General features: G+C 41.0%; 1 protein-coding gene and 1 non-coding gene across 4 annotated transcripts in view; one reads left to right on the plus strand and one right to left on the minus strand.

Annotated features, from left to right (window-relative positions):
* ZBBX (zinc finger B-box domain containing) overlaps positions 1–14,665 on the minus strand; it is a 106,150-nt gene that overhangs the window by 61,539 nt on the left and 29,946 nt on the right. For all 3 annotated transcript variants that reach the window (XM_039913274.1, XM_029067858.2, XM_039913275.1), the window contains one exon: positions 7,194–7,289. In XM_039913274.1, coding sequence (XP_039769208.1) covers positions 7,194–7,289 — 96 coding nt within the window. The remainder of the gene's footprint in view (positions 1–7,193; positions 7,290–14,665) is intronic.
* On the plus strand, positions 13,940–14,077 carry LOC114816266. The gene has a single exon (XR_003764030.1). It is a non-coding gene; the product is annotated as a small nucleolar RNA SNORA7 (small nucleolar RNA).

The following is a 14,665-nucleotide window of genomic DNA, read 5'->3' on the forward strand; positions in this document are numbered from 1 at the left end:
TTGATAAGTGTTCAATAAATATGATTGATTGTTGGATTTTCTATGAATGTGTTAGACCGTGCATTTATCCCTGCGTTGGTTCTAATGGCAAAAGTCTTTCTATTGCAGTCTCAGAGCAGCAAATCTAAATTCCTCCCTGCAACCAGCTTTCCTACTTCCCCCTGATGCCTAAAAATCTCTTCAGACCTCCAACCAACACCTTGTTTAAAACTGTTGGCAAATTTAGGGCAGTGGCTAACACCAGCCCAATTATGTTTTCTGAGCTCCTGCAAGCAGATCATCAACTTTCTCTGGCTATCACAAAGCTCCTTCTTCCATATTTTTCTCTGGCCTTGGTGGCAGTGATTTTGTCGACTGAGGTAATTTCTTCTCTGATAATAGTAATGATAAGAATAATTATGCTTGTTAAGTGTTTACTCAATGAAACCACGGTGTTTACTCAAAGAAACCAGTGAAACCATGGGATAGAGAAACTACAATCAGATCAGAGACAAGCCCTGCCTCTCAGGGGTGACAGTCTAATGGGGAGGTAGAAGAGACTCTAAATCCGCATTTTACAGCTTAAGAAACTGAGACACGGAACAGTCAAGTAAGACACCAGGCAAGTGGCGGAATCAGTTTTAGAACCAAAGTCTTGTGACTTCCAGGTTAATACTATGTCCACTAGGCCATGCTGCTTCTTCACATCCAGCAAAGCACTTCATTTTGAGTGGACTAGGTGAAGGGAATACCCTGTGCTGAAACAGGCTGAGGGTGTTTTTCTAATGCTATTTGTAAAGCCCTTTTTGTGTGTCAAGCATTATAAAAACCGCTGGGATAGATACAAGCTAATCAGTTTGGATACAGTCCATGCCCCAAGTAGAGTTCAATGTCTGAACTTAATCCCCATTTTACAGCTGAGGTAACTGATGCACAAAGAAGTAAATGGAATGCGCAAGGTCACACAGGCGGTATGTGGTAGAGCTGGGATTTCCCAGTTTTTCCACTGAAATGAGTGTCAAACTTGCTGCACTAATAATAAACCTACCTGTAAGACCATAAGGCGGGTACCTTTACTCTTACTAAAACCGTGTGACCAATCAATCATTCATTTATCCCGGCTCTGCCTCTTGTCAGCTGTGTGACTGTGGGCAAGTTACTTAACTTCTCTATGCCTCAGTTCCCTTATCTGTAAAATGGGGATTAAGACTGTGAGCCTCACATGGGACAATCTGATTATCCTGTATCTAGCCCAGCACTTAGAACAGTGCTCTGCACATAGTAAGCGCTTAACAAATACCAACATTATTATTATTTATATTCATTGGGGGGCGTTACAATGTCCAGAGCACTATACTAAGCACTTGGGGGAGCACAACAGAGTTGATAGTCACATTCCTTGTCCAAAACAAGCTTATAGCTTAATGACCTAAAGGAAAGAGCATGAATCTGATAGACAAGAGACCTGTGTTCTAATTTTTTTGTTTGGGCTCTTTTTTTAATGGTATTTATTAGGCATGTACTATGTGCCAGGCACTGGGGTAGATATAAGATAATCAGGCTGGTCACAGTCCCAGGCACACCTAGGACTGTGTTAATTCCATTTAACAAATGTGGTATCTGAGACTCAGAGAAGTTCACTGATTTGCTCAAGGTCACAGAGCAGACAAGTGGTGGAGCAAGAAGTAGAACCCAGGTCCTCTGACTCCCAGGCCTATGCTCTTTCCACTAGGCAACACTGCTTCTACAGAGAAGCAATGTGGCTTAGTGGAAAAAGCACAGGCTTGGGAGTCAGAGGCCGTGGATTCTAATCCTGGCTCCACCACTTGTCAGCTGTGTGACTGTGGGCAAGTCATTTCACTTCTCAGTGCCTCAGTTACCCCATCTGTAAAATGAGGATGAAGACTGTGAGCCCCACGTGGGACAACCTGATTACCCTGTATCTACCCCAGCGCTTAGAACAGTGCTCTGACATAGTAAGCGCTTAACAAATACCAATGTTATTATTATTATCCCCGGTGCTTAGAACTGTGCTTGGCACAAAGTAAGTGCTTAACAAATATCAGCATTATTATTATTCTAGCCCCCATTTTACACCAGTTTGCTTTTGAAAAAAATATACCTTTTTTCTGCCACACCAAAGTAGAATCAGCATGGCCTAGTGGAAAGAGCAGGATCTGGGAGTAAGAGGACCTGGATTCTAATCCCAGGTTTGCCAATTGTTTGCTTTGTATATTTGGGCAAGTCTATTAACTTCTCTGTGCCTCAGTTCTCCCGTTCTCCTTCCTACTTAGACTGTGAGCTATATGTAAGGCAGGGATTATGTCCAACCTAATTAACTTGTATCTACCCCAGTGTTTAGACCAGTGTTTGACACAAAGTGCTTAAATATGATAAAAAACATAGATTACCCATGTGATTGTCCACATGCTGAAATTCTTTCAAAATCTAACTGAAACAGTCTTGAGAACACATTATGGGTCTCGCAATATGATGAAGACCGAAAGTGATTTACTATCAACATTTCCACAGCACCCAACATTCTTCAAAATGCTATTTTCACTCAGAAACTGTCCTAAATTCTCACCTGTACTTTATCCATAGAATGATATTATCTTTTGAATTACACCCTGCAAGAATTTATCACTGTGACAATCCACCATGAATCAAAGCAAAGAACTTTGGGATTTTTTAGCTTTTCTGGATAGATGACACCTTTCAAGAAATAAGGTTCAGGGATTAGAAGATTCAGTTTAGTCCAAGAAGCAATATGCTCTCTGATGATGTCACAGGGCTTCCAAACTCAAATTTTTAGTATCATACAAAACCCAAAGTTAACAAAACTATTTTCAGAAGTGCATTGATAGATCTCCTCTGCTGGAAAATGAGCCTTTAAGCAAGAAGAGCTACTGGCTAAACTCCACATTGTTTTCCAAATTCAATTTTCTTCAAGGGTGATCTCTCTCTCTCCATTTTCCAGCTTCAAGAGGTAGGGAAGAAAATAATCTGAATCACAAGGTCCCTTAAAAAAATTCAACTATGCAGGAAAATATATTCTTCAGCTTCTAGCTCGTAAACTAACTGAGCAGCAAAAGCAAATAATGCATTTGCTGAAATCTCCTTTTCTAATTTTTGCCTTTACCTGGCATATTTTTCCAAGTTTATTGCTCTCAGCTCAGCACTATTTTTCCCAAGTGTAATTCCCTAAAGCATTTTTCCTTTTTTGCACCCTAGCTGCTTTCTTAACATTTTCCAAAGGCCCCCAGTGCATTTTTAAATCTCATTTCCCATAGACTCATTTATTCCATGAGAACCCTTAAGGATTATTAACAATTGTGTCAGCACATCAGATCTCTATTCCAGTATTTCAAAGGATATTCTGGTCTATTTACAGATGCTACTTCCTGAAGTCTTTATTCCTTCTAAACTCAAAAAAGACTCCATTTTACTGATCAAGGAGTTTGCAATCTAAAGGGGGAGGCAGGTGGAACTTATTTGCAGTGAGTGGCAGCTGGAGGAAAACCAAAGGTACAGCTCACAACAGTAAAATTTTCAAAAGATAAATAGAGGTTAAACAGGCAGATAAATGAGTGCCTATGTGCTAAGAATGACTGCATATGCATAAATAGATATATACATAAATGAGCGATGGGTTGACAGGATTTGTGATGGCAAAAAATTAATCAAGAAATGCTTTCTGGAGGAACGGAGATTTATTCAGCACCTAAAATACAGTGTTGACCACAGGGGCAAATGAATTACTATCTGAAGTCTGCCCACATGGAATTATCCACACAGCTTTGGTCAGTTCTTGATTATCCATGTTAAAAGGAAGAATAAAGGAGAAAAGAAGGTGGAAGGAGTTGGGAGAATCATTATTAGGTCTAGAGTTTCAACTTCTCCCATGAATCTTTCTCTAACCACAGTGTTTGAGCCAAGGCAAAGCTGACCGATTCAAGATGGAGTTTATTTTATTTTCTCAGCCATCTTTGGAGGGATTTCAAATGAGTTCCTTGAGTCAGTCAATCGTATTTGCTGAGCACTTACTGTGAGCAGGACAGACTACTAAACTCTTGAGAGAGTACAGCATAACAATATAACAGTCACATTCCCTGTCCACGGTGAGCTTACAGTTTACAGCGGGAGACAGACATTAATATGATTAATTGAAATCGCAAATGTGTAGCTAAGTGCTATGTGGCTGGGAGCGGGGATGAATAAAGGGAGCAAGTCAGGACTGTGAGCCCATTGTAGGCCAGTCTCCACTGACTGCCTCTATGTCCAGGTATTCTTCCCATCACTGAGTGCAGTGCTTTGAACATCAACAATGCGTAATTAACTAATAAGTCCTATTTCTATAACCCAAGGAAAGAATTAGCTGCTTTTAGTGATGGCTCTAATGTGCCTAAGGGAAAAAAAAAAGGTTTGACAACCCACAGTTGGATATTATAAAATTGATGGCATAAAAAATCCAATCCAAATATCCAGGTTTGCATTCCATTCAGAGAAAATTCAAAGGATGAATAATAATAATAACAATAATGTTGGTATTTGTTAAGCACTTACTATGTGCCGAGCACTGTTCTAAGCCCTGGGGTAGATACAAGGTAATCAGGTTGTCCCACATGGGGGTCACAGTCTTAATCCCCATTTTACAGATGAAGTAATTGAGACACAAAGTGAAATGACTTACCCAAAGTCACACAGCTGACAGGTGGCAGAGCTGGGATTAGAACCCATGACCTCTGACAACTAGGGTCGGGCTCTTTCCACTGAGCCATGCTGCAAGATGTGTTTCTTCAAAATAGAAAAGCTATGACTATTATAAAATGTATGGAAAAATCGTGTCATGATACAAAGCTGTTCACATAAATATGAAGGTGTTTTAAAACCCACGCACGTTTTTTACTGGTCAAATTCTACATGGATTAATTCTATAAAATAAAACTTTCAATACTAGAGAAAAACAAAAATATGAAACATTATTTTTTCTTTGGTGTGTGAAGGCTTAATACTAACAGTGCTATATTAAACTATTTTAAATGTGTTCTTGAATTGCACTAAAATAATAGAGACTTCTAGTTCTTCAATTTTAAAGTCTCCTACTTTTACTGATAAAGACGTGTGATAACGCTTATGTATTTATCATATATGCATGATATAGCCATCATCGGAATAATCATAGGGATTTAGGAAATTCAATTATGGAAGTTGCATTGCTCTAGTGGAAAGAGCATGGGTCTGGGAATTAGAGAACCTGAGTTCAAATCCAACCTCTGCCACTTGACTGCTGTGTGACCTTAAGCAAATCACTTGAATTCTCTGTGCCTCAGGTTCCTCATCTGTAAATAGGGATTCATTATTTCTTCTTCCTCCTAATTAGACCATGAGGCCCATGTGGGACCTGATTATCATGTCTCTCTCCCCCAATTAGACTGTAAGCCCGAAGGGACTGTCTCTATCTGTTACCAATTTGTACATTCCAAGCGCTTAGTACAATGCTCTGCACATAGTAAACACTCAATAAATACTATTGAATAATGTATCCACTCCAGCATTTAATGCAGTTTGACACATAGTAAGTACTCAAAAAATACCACAAACATCATCATTCATCCTGTGCTTCTGCCCCCGTCTGCTTCATAATCAGACTCTCACCCCAGTGACCAGAGAAATTGCTTATTCTCTGGTGCCTTGATGGACCTGGGTCCTGAGCCTCTCAATATCCTGGTTTCCAATTTCAGGATGCTCTAGATCTTTTTTTCCCTCTCTTGCTCCTGCCCTCAGCTTTCCTGTGCTAATATACACCCACGAGCCATCTTCAAGTGAATCAGAGCAACTGGAGATGGACTATGGGGGTACATGCTGGAAGGTGGGGGTTGGGGAAGGAGGGGGTTTCACTGGCATAAGAAGCACTTGTTTGGGTTACAAAAGTGTCCAGCCCCCCTCATTTAACAGGGCATAATACAATGCTTTAATAGGAAGTGTTCTTTTTCCACCCAACAAGGCACTACATCCCCTTTGACATCTGCAGTTATAACGATGCAATCTATGCCAGCCCGGCATCCCTCATCATCTATCAGCTTTAATATGAGTTTACTATGTGTAGAGCACTGTACTAAGTGCTTGGGAGTGTACAATATAACCCTTATGGTAAAATCCCCAGAGAGCTCTGAAGGGTCTGGGATGCCACAGAACACAGGCTTGGGAGTCAGAGGTCATGGGTTCTAATCCTGACTCTGCCACTTGTCTGCTGTGTGACCTTGGGCAAGTCACTTCACTGCTCTGTGCCTCAGTTACCGCTTCTGGAAATTGGGGATTAAGACTGTGAGCCCCACATGGGACAACCTGATTACCTTATATCTACACCATGGCTTAGAATTGTGCTGGGCACATAGTAAGCACCTAACTAATACAATCATCATCACCTCGGCATTTAAACCATGAAGACAGTTGACCAGGAGCAGAAATAAACCTTTCCTTCCATCTTGGAGGATTTCACCTGATTAATGTGTCCTAGCATGGAATGAGCCAATCTGTCACTGAATTAACAAGGCAGAGACTATTTATATTCTATATTTTTGCTTGGCCCCGAGCATACGATGCCATTGGTTCTTAAGGTCTTAAGTTTAATGGAAAGGGATTTAGCCTTATCCTGACATCTGATCACATGGTAATGAAAGGAAAACAACCTCCTGGGAGGTGTGGGCAGGGGTCATGGTAAAGAGAAAGGAGAAGGAAAGGGCAGAGGAGAAAATAGGTGGACAGAAAATGTAGAGGTTTGGAAATTGATTAATAATGAAATAAACTAGAAAAAAATGTAAATAGTAATGACAGGATACTGGAAATCTTACATTTAAAAATAAGTAAACATTCACCTGTAACACATACAGGTCTGCAACATAAGCAATTTTGTGTGTGTTAAGTCTCCAAAGTAAATCAGCTGACCTATATAAGTATTCTGGAACACTTTAATAATTTTCTTAGGGAACCAAAGAACAACATAACTATATTTCTGGTGAAATGCTCTCAAAAATAGACAATAGTAATAAAGGTTATTGACATAAATTAATGTGAAACATCCTGGTTTCCATATAATTAAACATATAGTTGAAATTGTTTATACTGAGACGTTGAATAAAAAAGCTTTATATATATATATATATATATATATATATATATATGTGTATAAAAGATTTTTTTAAAAAGTGTACCTGCAAAAGAGTTGTTCTATGGAACTTTAATGCCCCCTTCTGATGAATTTTGGCAAAGCAGCTCACACAGTAATCTTCCCCACATTCTAAACAGACCTTGAAAAAATAATTACATTAAAATGGAATATGATACAGCTCTGTGATTCCTCATAACTTACCTAATTTTTCCATTTTCTAATAGTACTCTCAAAGCACAACTATAGTAAACTAGATGTTGGAAAATTACAATGAGAATTTATTTTCAGTTCTTAGCTGTGTCTCAGAAAAGTCCAGAACATTTTGCTCTTGTACATGAATCTGGAGCTCTTCATTGCACAATTCATGCCATAGAAAACACAAAAATCTAAAGAGGCCTCGGATGTTCAGATAGGAAAAAATTGCTTCCTACTTCTTTATACAATAAATCACTCTACAAATTAGCATAACCATCTTTTATCCATTCAGAAAGAATCTCTGCCTATATATAAATTCAGGCATGAAAGAATGGATTTTTAGGATGGGTCTCATATTATTGGTCAAAGCATTAAAAATCATATCCTAGATAAAGTTAATCTCACACTTTCATTAGTGATCTTAACTGCAAAGTGAACCGTACTTGGACGGATTGTTATTGGAAGTTGTAATATGAGCAGAATTAGTACACCATCAGTCCTGCTTTTGGGCCAGCGGAAAGGGAACCATTTTGACAAACAGGAGTTCTGGGTTCTAGTCCCACTTCAGCCTCCTGGCCCGTGCAATCAGTGGTGAAGGCTTCAGACCAAAGAAACAGCAGGGTGCTCTGTGAGGTGGAAAGATCCAGCAGAAAACCTGAAGCCATCAGGCTAATAATAATAATAGTTGTGGTATGTGTTAAGTGATTACTGTGTGCCGGGCATTGGACTAAATGTTGGGTGGATACAAGCAAATTGAGTTGAACACAGTCCCTGTCATATATGGGGCTCAAAGGCTCAATCCCCAATTTACAAATGAGGTAGCCAAGGCCCAGGGAAGGGAAATGACTTGCCCAAGGTCACGCAGCAGACAAGTGGCAGGGCCGGGATTAGAACCCATGACCTTCTGACTTCCAAGCCCGTGCTATATCCACTATGCCATGCTGCTTTCCTGTGATTAGGGAACTTACCTACCAACTCTGTTGTGTTGTACTCTCCCAGGTGCTTACTACAGTGCTCTGCACATAGTAAGTGCTCAATAAACATTATTTTTTGATTATTTCAGTAATCATCAATTGTTTTCATTAAGTTTCTTCTGGGTCACAGGTCCTAATCCCAGCTCCACCATTTGTCTGTTGTGTGACTTTGAACAAGTCACTTCACTTCTCTGGGCCTCAGGTATCTCATCTTGTAAAATGGGGATTCAGACTGTGAACCCCAAGTGGGACAGGGACTGGATCTAACCTGATTACCTTATAGCTACCCCAGTGTTTAGAACAGTGCTTGGCACAGAGTAAGTGCTTAACAAGTTCCATAATAATGATAATTATCATTATTATTATCATTAAGGAGTTTACAGCCCAGAGGGGGAGGCCAACAAAATAAATTACAAATATGAACATATTTGCAGGGGTGCTGAGGGTGGAGTGAATATCAAGTGCTTAAAGGGTACAAATACATGTGCAAGAATGATGCAGAAGGAAAAGAGAGTGGGAAAATGAGGGTTCAGTTGGGGAAGTCTTTTTGGAGGATATGTGATTTTAATAAGGTTTTCGAGGTGGGTAAAGTGGTGGTCTACCAGATATGAAGGGTAAGGGAGTTCTAGGCCAGAGTAAGGATGTGGGCAAGGAGGTGGCGGTGAGATAAATGAAACACATTCAGTGAGTAGGTTGACAGTAGAGGAACAAAGTGTACATGCTGGATTACGGTAGGAAATCCGTGAGGTCATATAAAAGGAGGGAAAGTAATCAAGTGCTTTAAAGCCAATTTTAAGTAGTTTCTATTTGGATAGCCAATTCATTAGGATTTCAGTATTGTTCTGATTGGAATTAGGTATCTTAATATACGTTTGGGTGCCCATGTTTAAAAAAATGTTAATCTTGAAGCTACATCTTCACAGATGAGTCAGTGGCTTAAGTTAAAATAAAATGTAAAACCAAAATTTAATAAACTGCTCATGCATTTTCTCCTTACTCATTCTTTTAACGCAAAGAACCACATGCTCTGCACATAATGAATGTTCAGTAAATACCACTGATTGACGTATAAAAACGTTTAAAAAATGTAAGAGTTGGACTGACAAAAGACAGACAGCACTTGTATAATAACAATAATAATGGTATTCATTAAGCACTTACTCTAACGACTGCTGGGGTAGATCCAAAATAATTTGAGGTGTGTCATTTGAAAGGAAGTAATGTCCCTCTTCACTTCCCCTCATATTATATAGTCGAAAGATGAGCCTCTCCTAGCTGTAAGCCACACTTACCAGGAGCGTAGAAAAAAGTCACTGTGACGGCAGATAGGGCCTAATGAGAATGTATTTGGGAAACTCTGGAGGGGGAATTTTGCAGTTCCAGCCCAAGAACGCCTCTGACTACATGTAGTCCAGGCTACGTGGCTTCCAGCTACAGGCTCTACTAGACTGTAAACTCCTTGTAAACAAGGAACATGCCTACTAATTCTGTTGTATTAACTTCTCCCAAATGCTTACTTAATACAGTGCTCTGCACACTATAAATGATCAATAAATACCATTGCCTGATTAATTAAGAGGTGCTTCTAAGCAAGCAGATAATTGGTATTCATTATATCATAAATTCTTTATATGTCTGTCCCCCCCCTTTAGACTGTAAGCTCATTGTCGGCAGATAATGTGTCTATCAACTCTACTGTACTGAAGTGTCCCAGTTCCCAAGTGGTTAATACAGTGCTCTATGGAGAGTAAGCACTTAATAAAGGCCATTGTTGATGATAAAGTTTTGTAGGCTAAGGGTCTCAGCCAGATGAAGATTTGAACAATTTTTTCCAAAACTTCCGTAATTCATCTAATAGTAATTATGGTATTTGTAAAGCACTTACTATGTGCCAAGCACTATTCTAAGCACTAGGGTAGATACAAGGTAATCAGGTTGGACACAGTCTGTGTCCCACATGGGGTTCAGTCTTAATCCCTGTCAGATGAAGTAACAGACACAGAGAAGTGAAGTCACTTGCCCAGGGTCACACAGCAGCTGAGTGGAGGATACTGGATTAGAACCCACATCCTCTGACTCCCAAGCCTGTGCTCTTACCATGAAGCCATTCTGCTTCATCTGTGGAACATAATTTCCACAGAGGAGGAGGGAGAGGCCAGTAGGTAGCAGAAGGAAGGAATGAGGAAGAGAGGGAGTCTCCCATATGGTTCATCTTACGTTCAGTTTATCACTGAGAGTAAAATGATATGAGGGCATGACTGAGCTTATTATTCCAACTGAGAATTGACTGGCATGGAGTCAGAGCTGTTCTGAGATTCTTCTCATAAATATTAGTTCATTTGTTCTTCATTTTTTGCTAATTGAAAGCTATTTCTCACATTGCCATCAGTGTATCTGCAGCTGTGCTGAATTCTGGCAACATTTAGGAAAGCTGCACTTCACTTCCTTCAGCTCATCATTGTGTGGATATTGCAGGCCCTGAAGCAATAGCCCTGCTGTTGGTTCACTGTAAACAATTCAGCTCTGGGAATTAAGAGACCAAGGGCCTAGTTCTGGCTCTACTTGCAAGGGTTATAACATCAGAGATGAAGACTTCTGACCAAAGAACCACGTAGGACATTCCTCCAGGTGGACGGTACCAGAAGGAATCCTGACAAACAGCTGAGAAGCAGCATGGCTTAGCGGAAAGAGCACAGGCTTGGGAGTCAGAGGTCATGGGTTCTAATTCCCGCTCTGTCGCCTGTCAGCTGTGTGACTTTGTCCAGTCACTTCATAGAGACTTAGAACCATTGTTTAGAACAGTGCTTGACACATAGTAAGTGCTTAGCAGATACCATCATTATTCTTATTATGGATAAAAATCGGAAGGCAGTCATTTCCTCAGTTGCCTTGTGCTATGGCCCAGAATTGGCCCTTTGCTGCACTCACTTAAGTCAGTCGATCAGTTGTGTTTGAGTGCTTTCTGTGTGCAGACCACTGTACTAAGCACTTGGGCAAGTCACTTGACTTCTGTGCCTCAGTTGTGTCATTTGTAAAATGGGGGTTAGGACTGTGAGCCCCCTGTGGGCCATGGTCTGTGCCCAACTGTGATTTGGTTGTATCCACCCCTGCACTTAGTACAGTGTCTGGGACATAGTAAGCACTTAAATACCAGAATTATCATTATTATAATGTAACAGTAAATGGACACATTCCCTGCATACAATTAGTTTACAGACTAGAGGGGCAGACAGATATAGTGGTCTTTCATGTGAATGACTTGTGTATATATCAATCAATCAATAGTATTTATTGAGTGCTCAAAGCATTCAGAGTCCTATATTAAATACTTGGGAGAATACAATGCAACAGAGCTGGTAGACACATTCCCTTCCCACAATGAATTTACAGCCTAGATGGAGAGATGGACATTAATATAAATATAATAATGATAATAATAGTATTTGTTGAGCACTTATTCTGTAATAATAATAATAATGATGGCATTTGTTAAGTGCTTACTATGTACCAAGCACTGTTCTAAGCACTGGGGGGGAATACAAGGTAATCAGGTTGTCCCCCATGGAGCTCACAGTCTTCATCCCCATTTTCCAGGTGAGGTAACTGAGGCACAGAGAAGTTAAATGACTTGCCCAAAGTCACACAGCTGACAAGTGGTAGAGCTGGGATCAGAACCCATGACCTCTGACTCCCAAGCCCTTGCTCTTTCCACTGAGCCGTGCTGCTTCTCATATGTCTCTAGTACTGTTCTAAGCCTTAGGGTAATACAAGGTTATCAGGTTGAACACAGTCCCTATCCCACATTTGGCTCATAGTCGACATAGGAGGGATTAGGATTTAATTGCCATTTTTCAGATTTGGAAACTGAAGCACAGAGAAGTTAAGTGACTCTCCCAAGGTCACACATCTGACAAGTGGCAGAGCCGCAATTAGAACCCAGGTCCTCTGACTCTCAGGACTGTGCTCTTTCCTCCAGACCACAAGGCTTCGGTCCTGTGGGTCTGAAGGTGGGGCGAATATCAGACACCCAAACTATTTGCTCATTGTAGTCAGAGCCCGCGGAAGCCAGCCTGACAGGGACAAAGGTATGTGAGAAATGGTGCACGAACCACCAACTCTGTCATCAATTCCTTCACACAGGTCCTTGGCCCTGAGGTTCGGGCACTGTTGTCACTGGAAGACTGCAACCTCATCGTCACCACGCTTATATATCCTTTTCATTCTCTTGCAAAACTAACAATGCCGGCAGGGTGTTTGGCCAGTTCAGGTAGTAAATGGGTGTGGCTTAGTGGAAAGAGCCAGGCTTGGGAGTCAAAGTACATGGGTTCTAATCCCAGTTCTGCCATTTGTCAGCTGTGTGACTTTGGGCAAGTCACTTAACTTCTCTGTGCCTCAGTTCCCTCATCTGTAAAATGGGCATTAAGACTGTGAGCCCCACGTGGGACAACCTGATTACGTCGTATCCCCCCCCAGCACCTAGAAGAGTGCTTTGCACATAGTAAGCACTTAACAAATACCATTGTCATTATTATTATTATTAATATACAGAGGAAGCTGACTGAGGAGTCCAAGGGTCTCCCTCTCTCCATGTCTGGCCAGGTCTGGAAGCAGCTTGGCGTAGTGGATAGAGCCCGGAACTGGGAGTCAGATGGTCATTGGTTCTAATCCCCACTCTGCCAATTGTCTGCTGTGTGAACTTAAGCAAGTCATTTCACTTCTCTGGGCCTCAGTTACCTCATCTGGAAAATGGGGATTGAGTCTGTGAGCCCTGTGTGGGACAAGGATTGTGTCCATCCTGATTTGCTCGTACCCACCCAGCTTTTAGTACAGTGCCTGGCATATAATAAGTGCTTAATAAATACCATAATTATTATTATTGCCAGGTCAGAACAGGAGACATACAGAGAAGGGAAACAAGGGGCTGAGCTGTCTGGTTGGTCACCTCTCCACATGACAACTATTAGCAGGAGAGAAAAAAATATTTCGCCACTCATTCTATGTTCCCCTATTTGTCCCTTATCCACTCCAATTAGGGACAGCAAAATGTGATATTTGAATACAGTGAGAGCCAGGTGCCATTAATAGCAGCTGCCACACTAAAACAACCTCTCAACTCATTTCTTCATAAGGAGCTGGGATGCAGGAAGGGCCCAAGGTTTGAACATTTATTCTCTCTTACCACCAGGGGTTAAGATATGGTCCAGTGACAACAATAATAATAATAATAGCTATGGTATTTTGTAAGTGTTTACTGTGTGCCAAGCACTGTTCTAAGCCCTGGAAGAAACACAAGGTAATCAGGTTATCCCATGTGGGGTTCACACTCTTAATCCCCATTCTACAGATGAGGGAACTGTGGCACAGAGAAGTTAAGCACTTGCCTAAGGTCACACAGCAGACAAGTGGTGGAGCCAGGATTAGAACCCATGTCCTCTGACTCCCAAGCCCATGCTTTTGCCACTCCATCACGCTGCTTCTCTAAATGGAGACTATGGCAGATGGCAGAGTAGTGAATTACCAAATTATACAGTTCAACCCCTATTCAAAATATTATCTGTAATCAATATGCTATGTGGTAAACAAACTCAATGATTATTTTTTGTATTGTACCATTCCCAATCCCCTCTCAGGGTCGCAGCTGGAGAATTTCCAGTAGTCTACTACTCTCAACCACAGGAGGGAGAGTCAAGCAGAATCATATCCATTCCATTTCTAGCTTGGGCAGTGGCTAGTGAGTGGAAGGCAATCTGCTACAAGTCAAAACACACCCATGCTGGGCAGCAATGGCATGGAAGTGAGTCGAGGCCAGAGACTCAAGCTTACTGTGCGGAAGGAAGCAATGTTAAACCACTTCCATATTTTTACCAAGAAAACTCTATAGATCCACTATCAGAACGACTGCAGATGGAGGTGGAGTGTTCTGGGAGAGAAGTGTCCATGGTGTCGCTATGGGTCGGAGGTGACTTGACAGCATAAGACAAGACTATTCCCAAGTGTTTAGTACAGTACTCTGCACACAGTAAGTGCTCAATAAATACGATTGAATGAAACCAACTCCAACAGAGTTAAAAAAAAAAAGCACCCTCAAAATATACCTTTAAGCATACTTACTTGGTACATTCTAAAATCCAAATATTTTAAATTGCAATAATGATTTTCCAAAAACTTGTGAAGCAACTTGACCTAGTGGATAGAGCACAGGCCTGGGTTTACCTGTGTTCCAATTCTGCTTTGACACTTCTTTGCTGTGTGAACCTTGCTTGACAAGTCACTTTACTTCTCTGTCCCTCAGTTACCTCATCTATAAAATGAGGATTAATACTGTGAGCCCCATGTGAGACATGGA

The sequence above is a fragment of the Ornithorhynchus anatinus genome, chromosome 1 (assembly GCF_004115215.2).
Source record: "Ornithorhynchus anatinus isolate Pmale09 chromosome 1, mOrnAna1.pri.v4, whole genome shotgun sequence".
Classification (NCBI taxonomy): Eukaryota; Metazoa; Chordata; class Mammalia; order Monotremata; family Ornithorhynchidae; genus Ornithorhynchus; species Ornithorhynchus anatinus.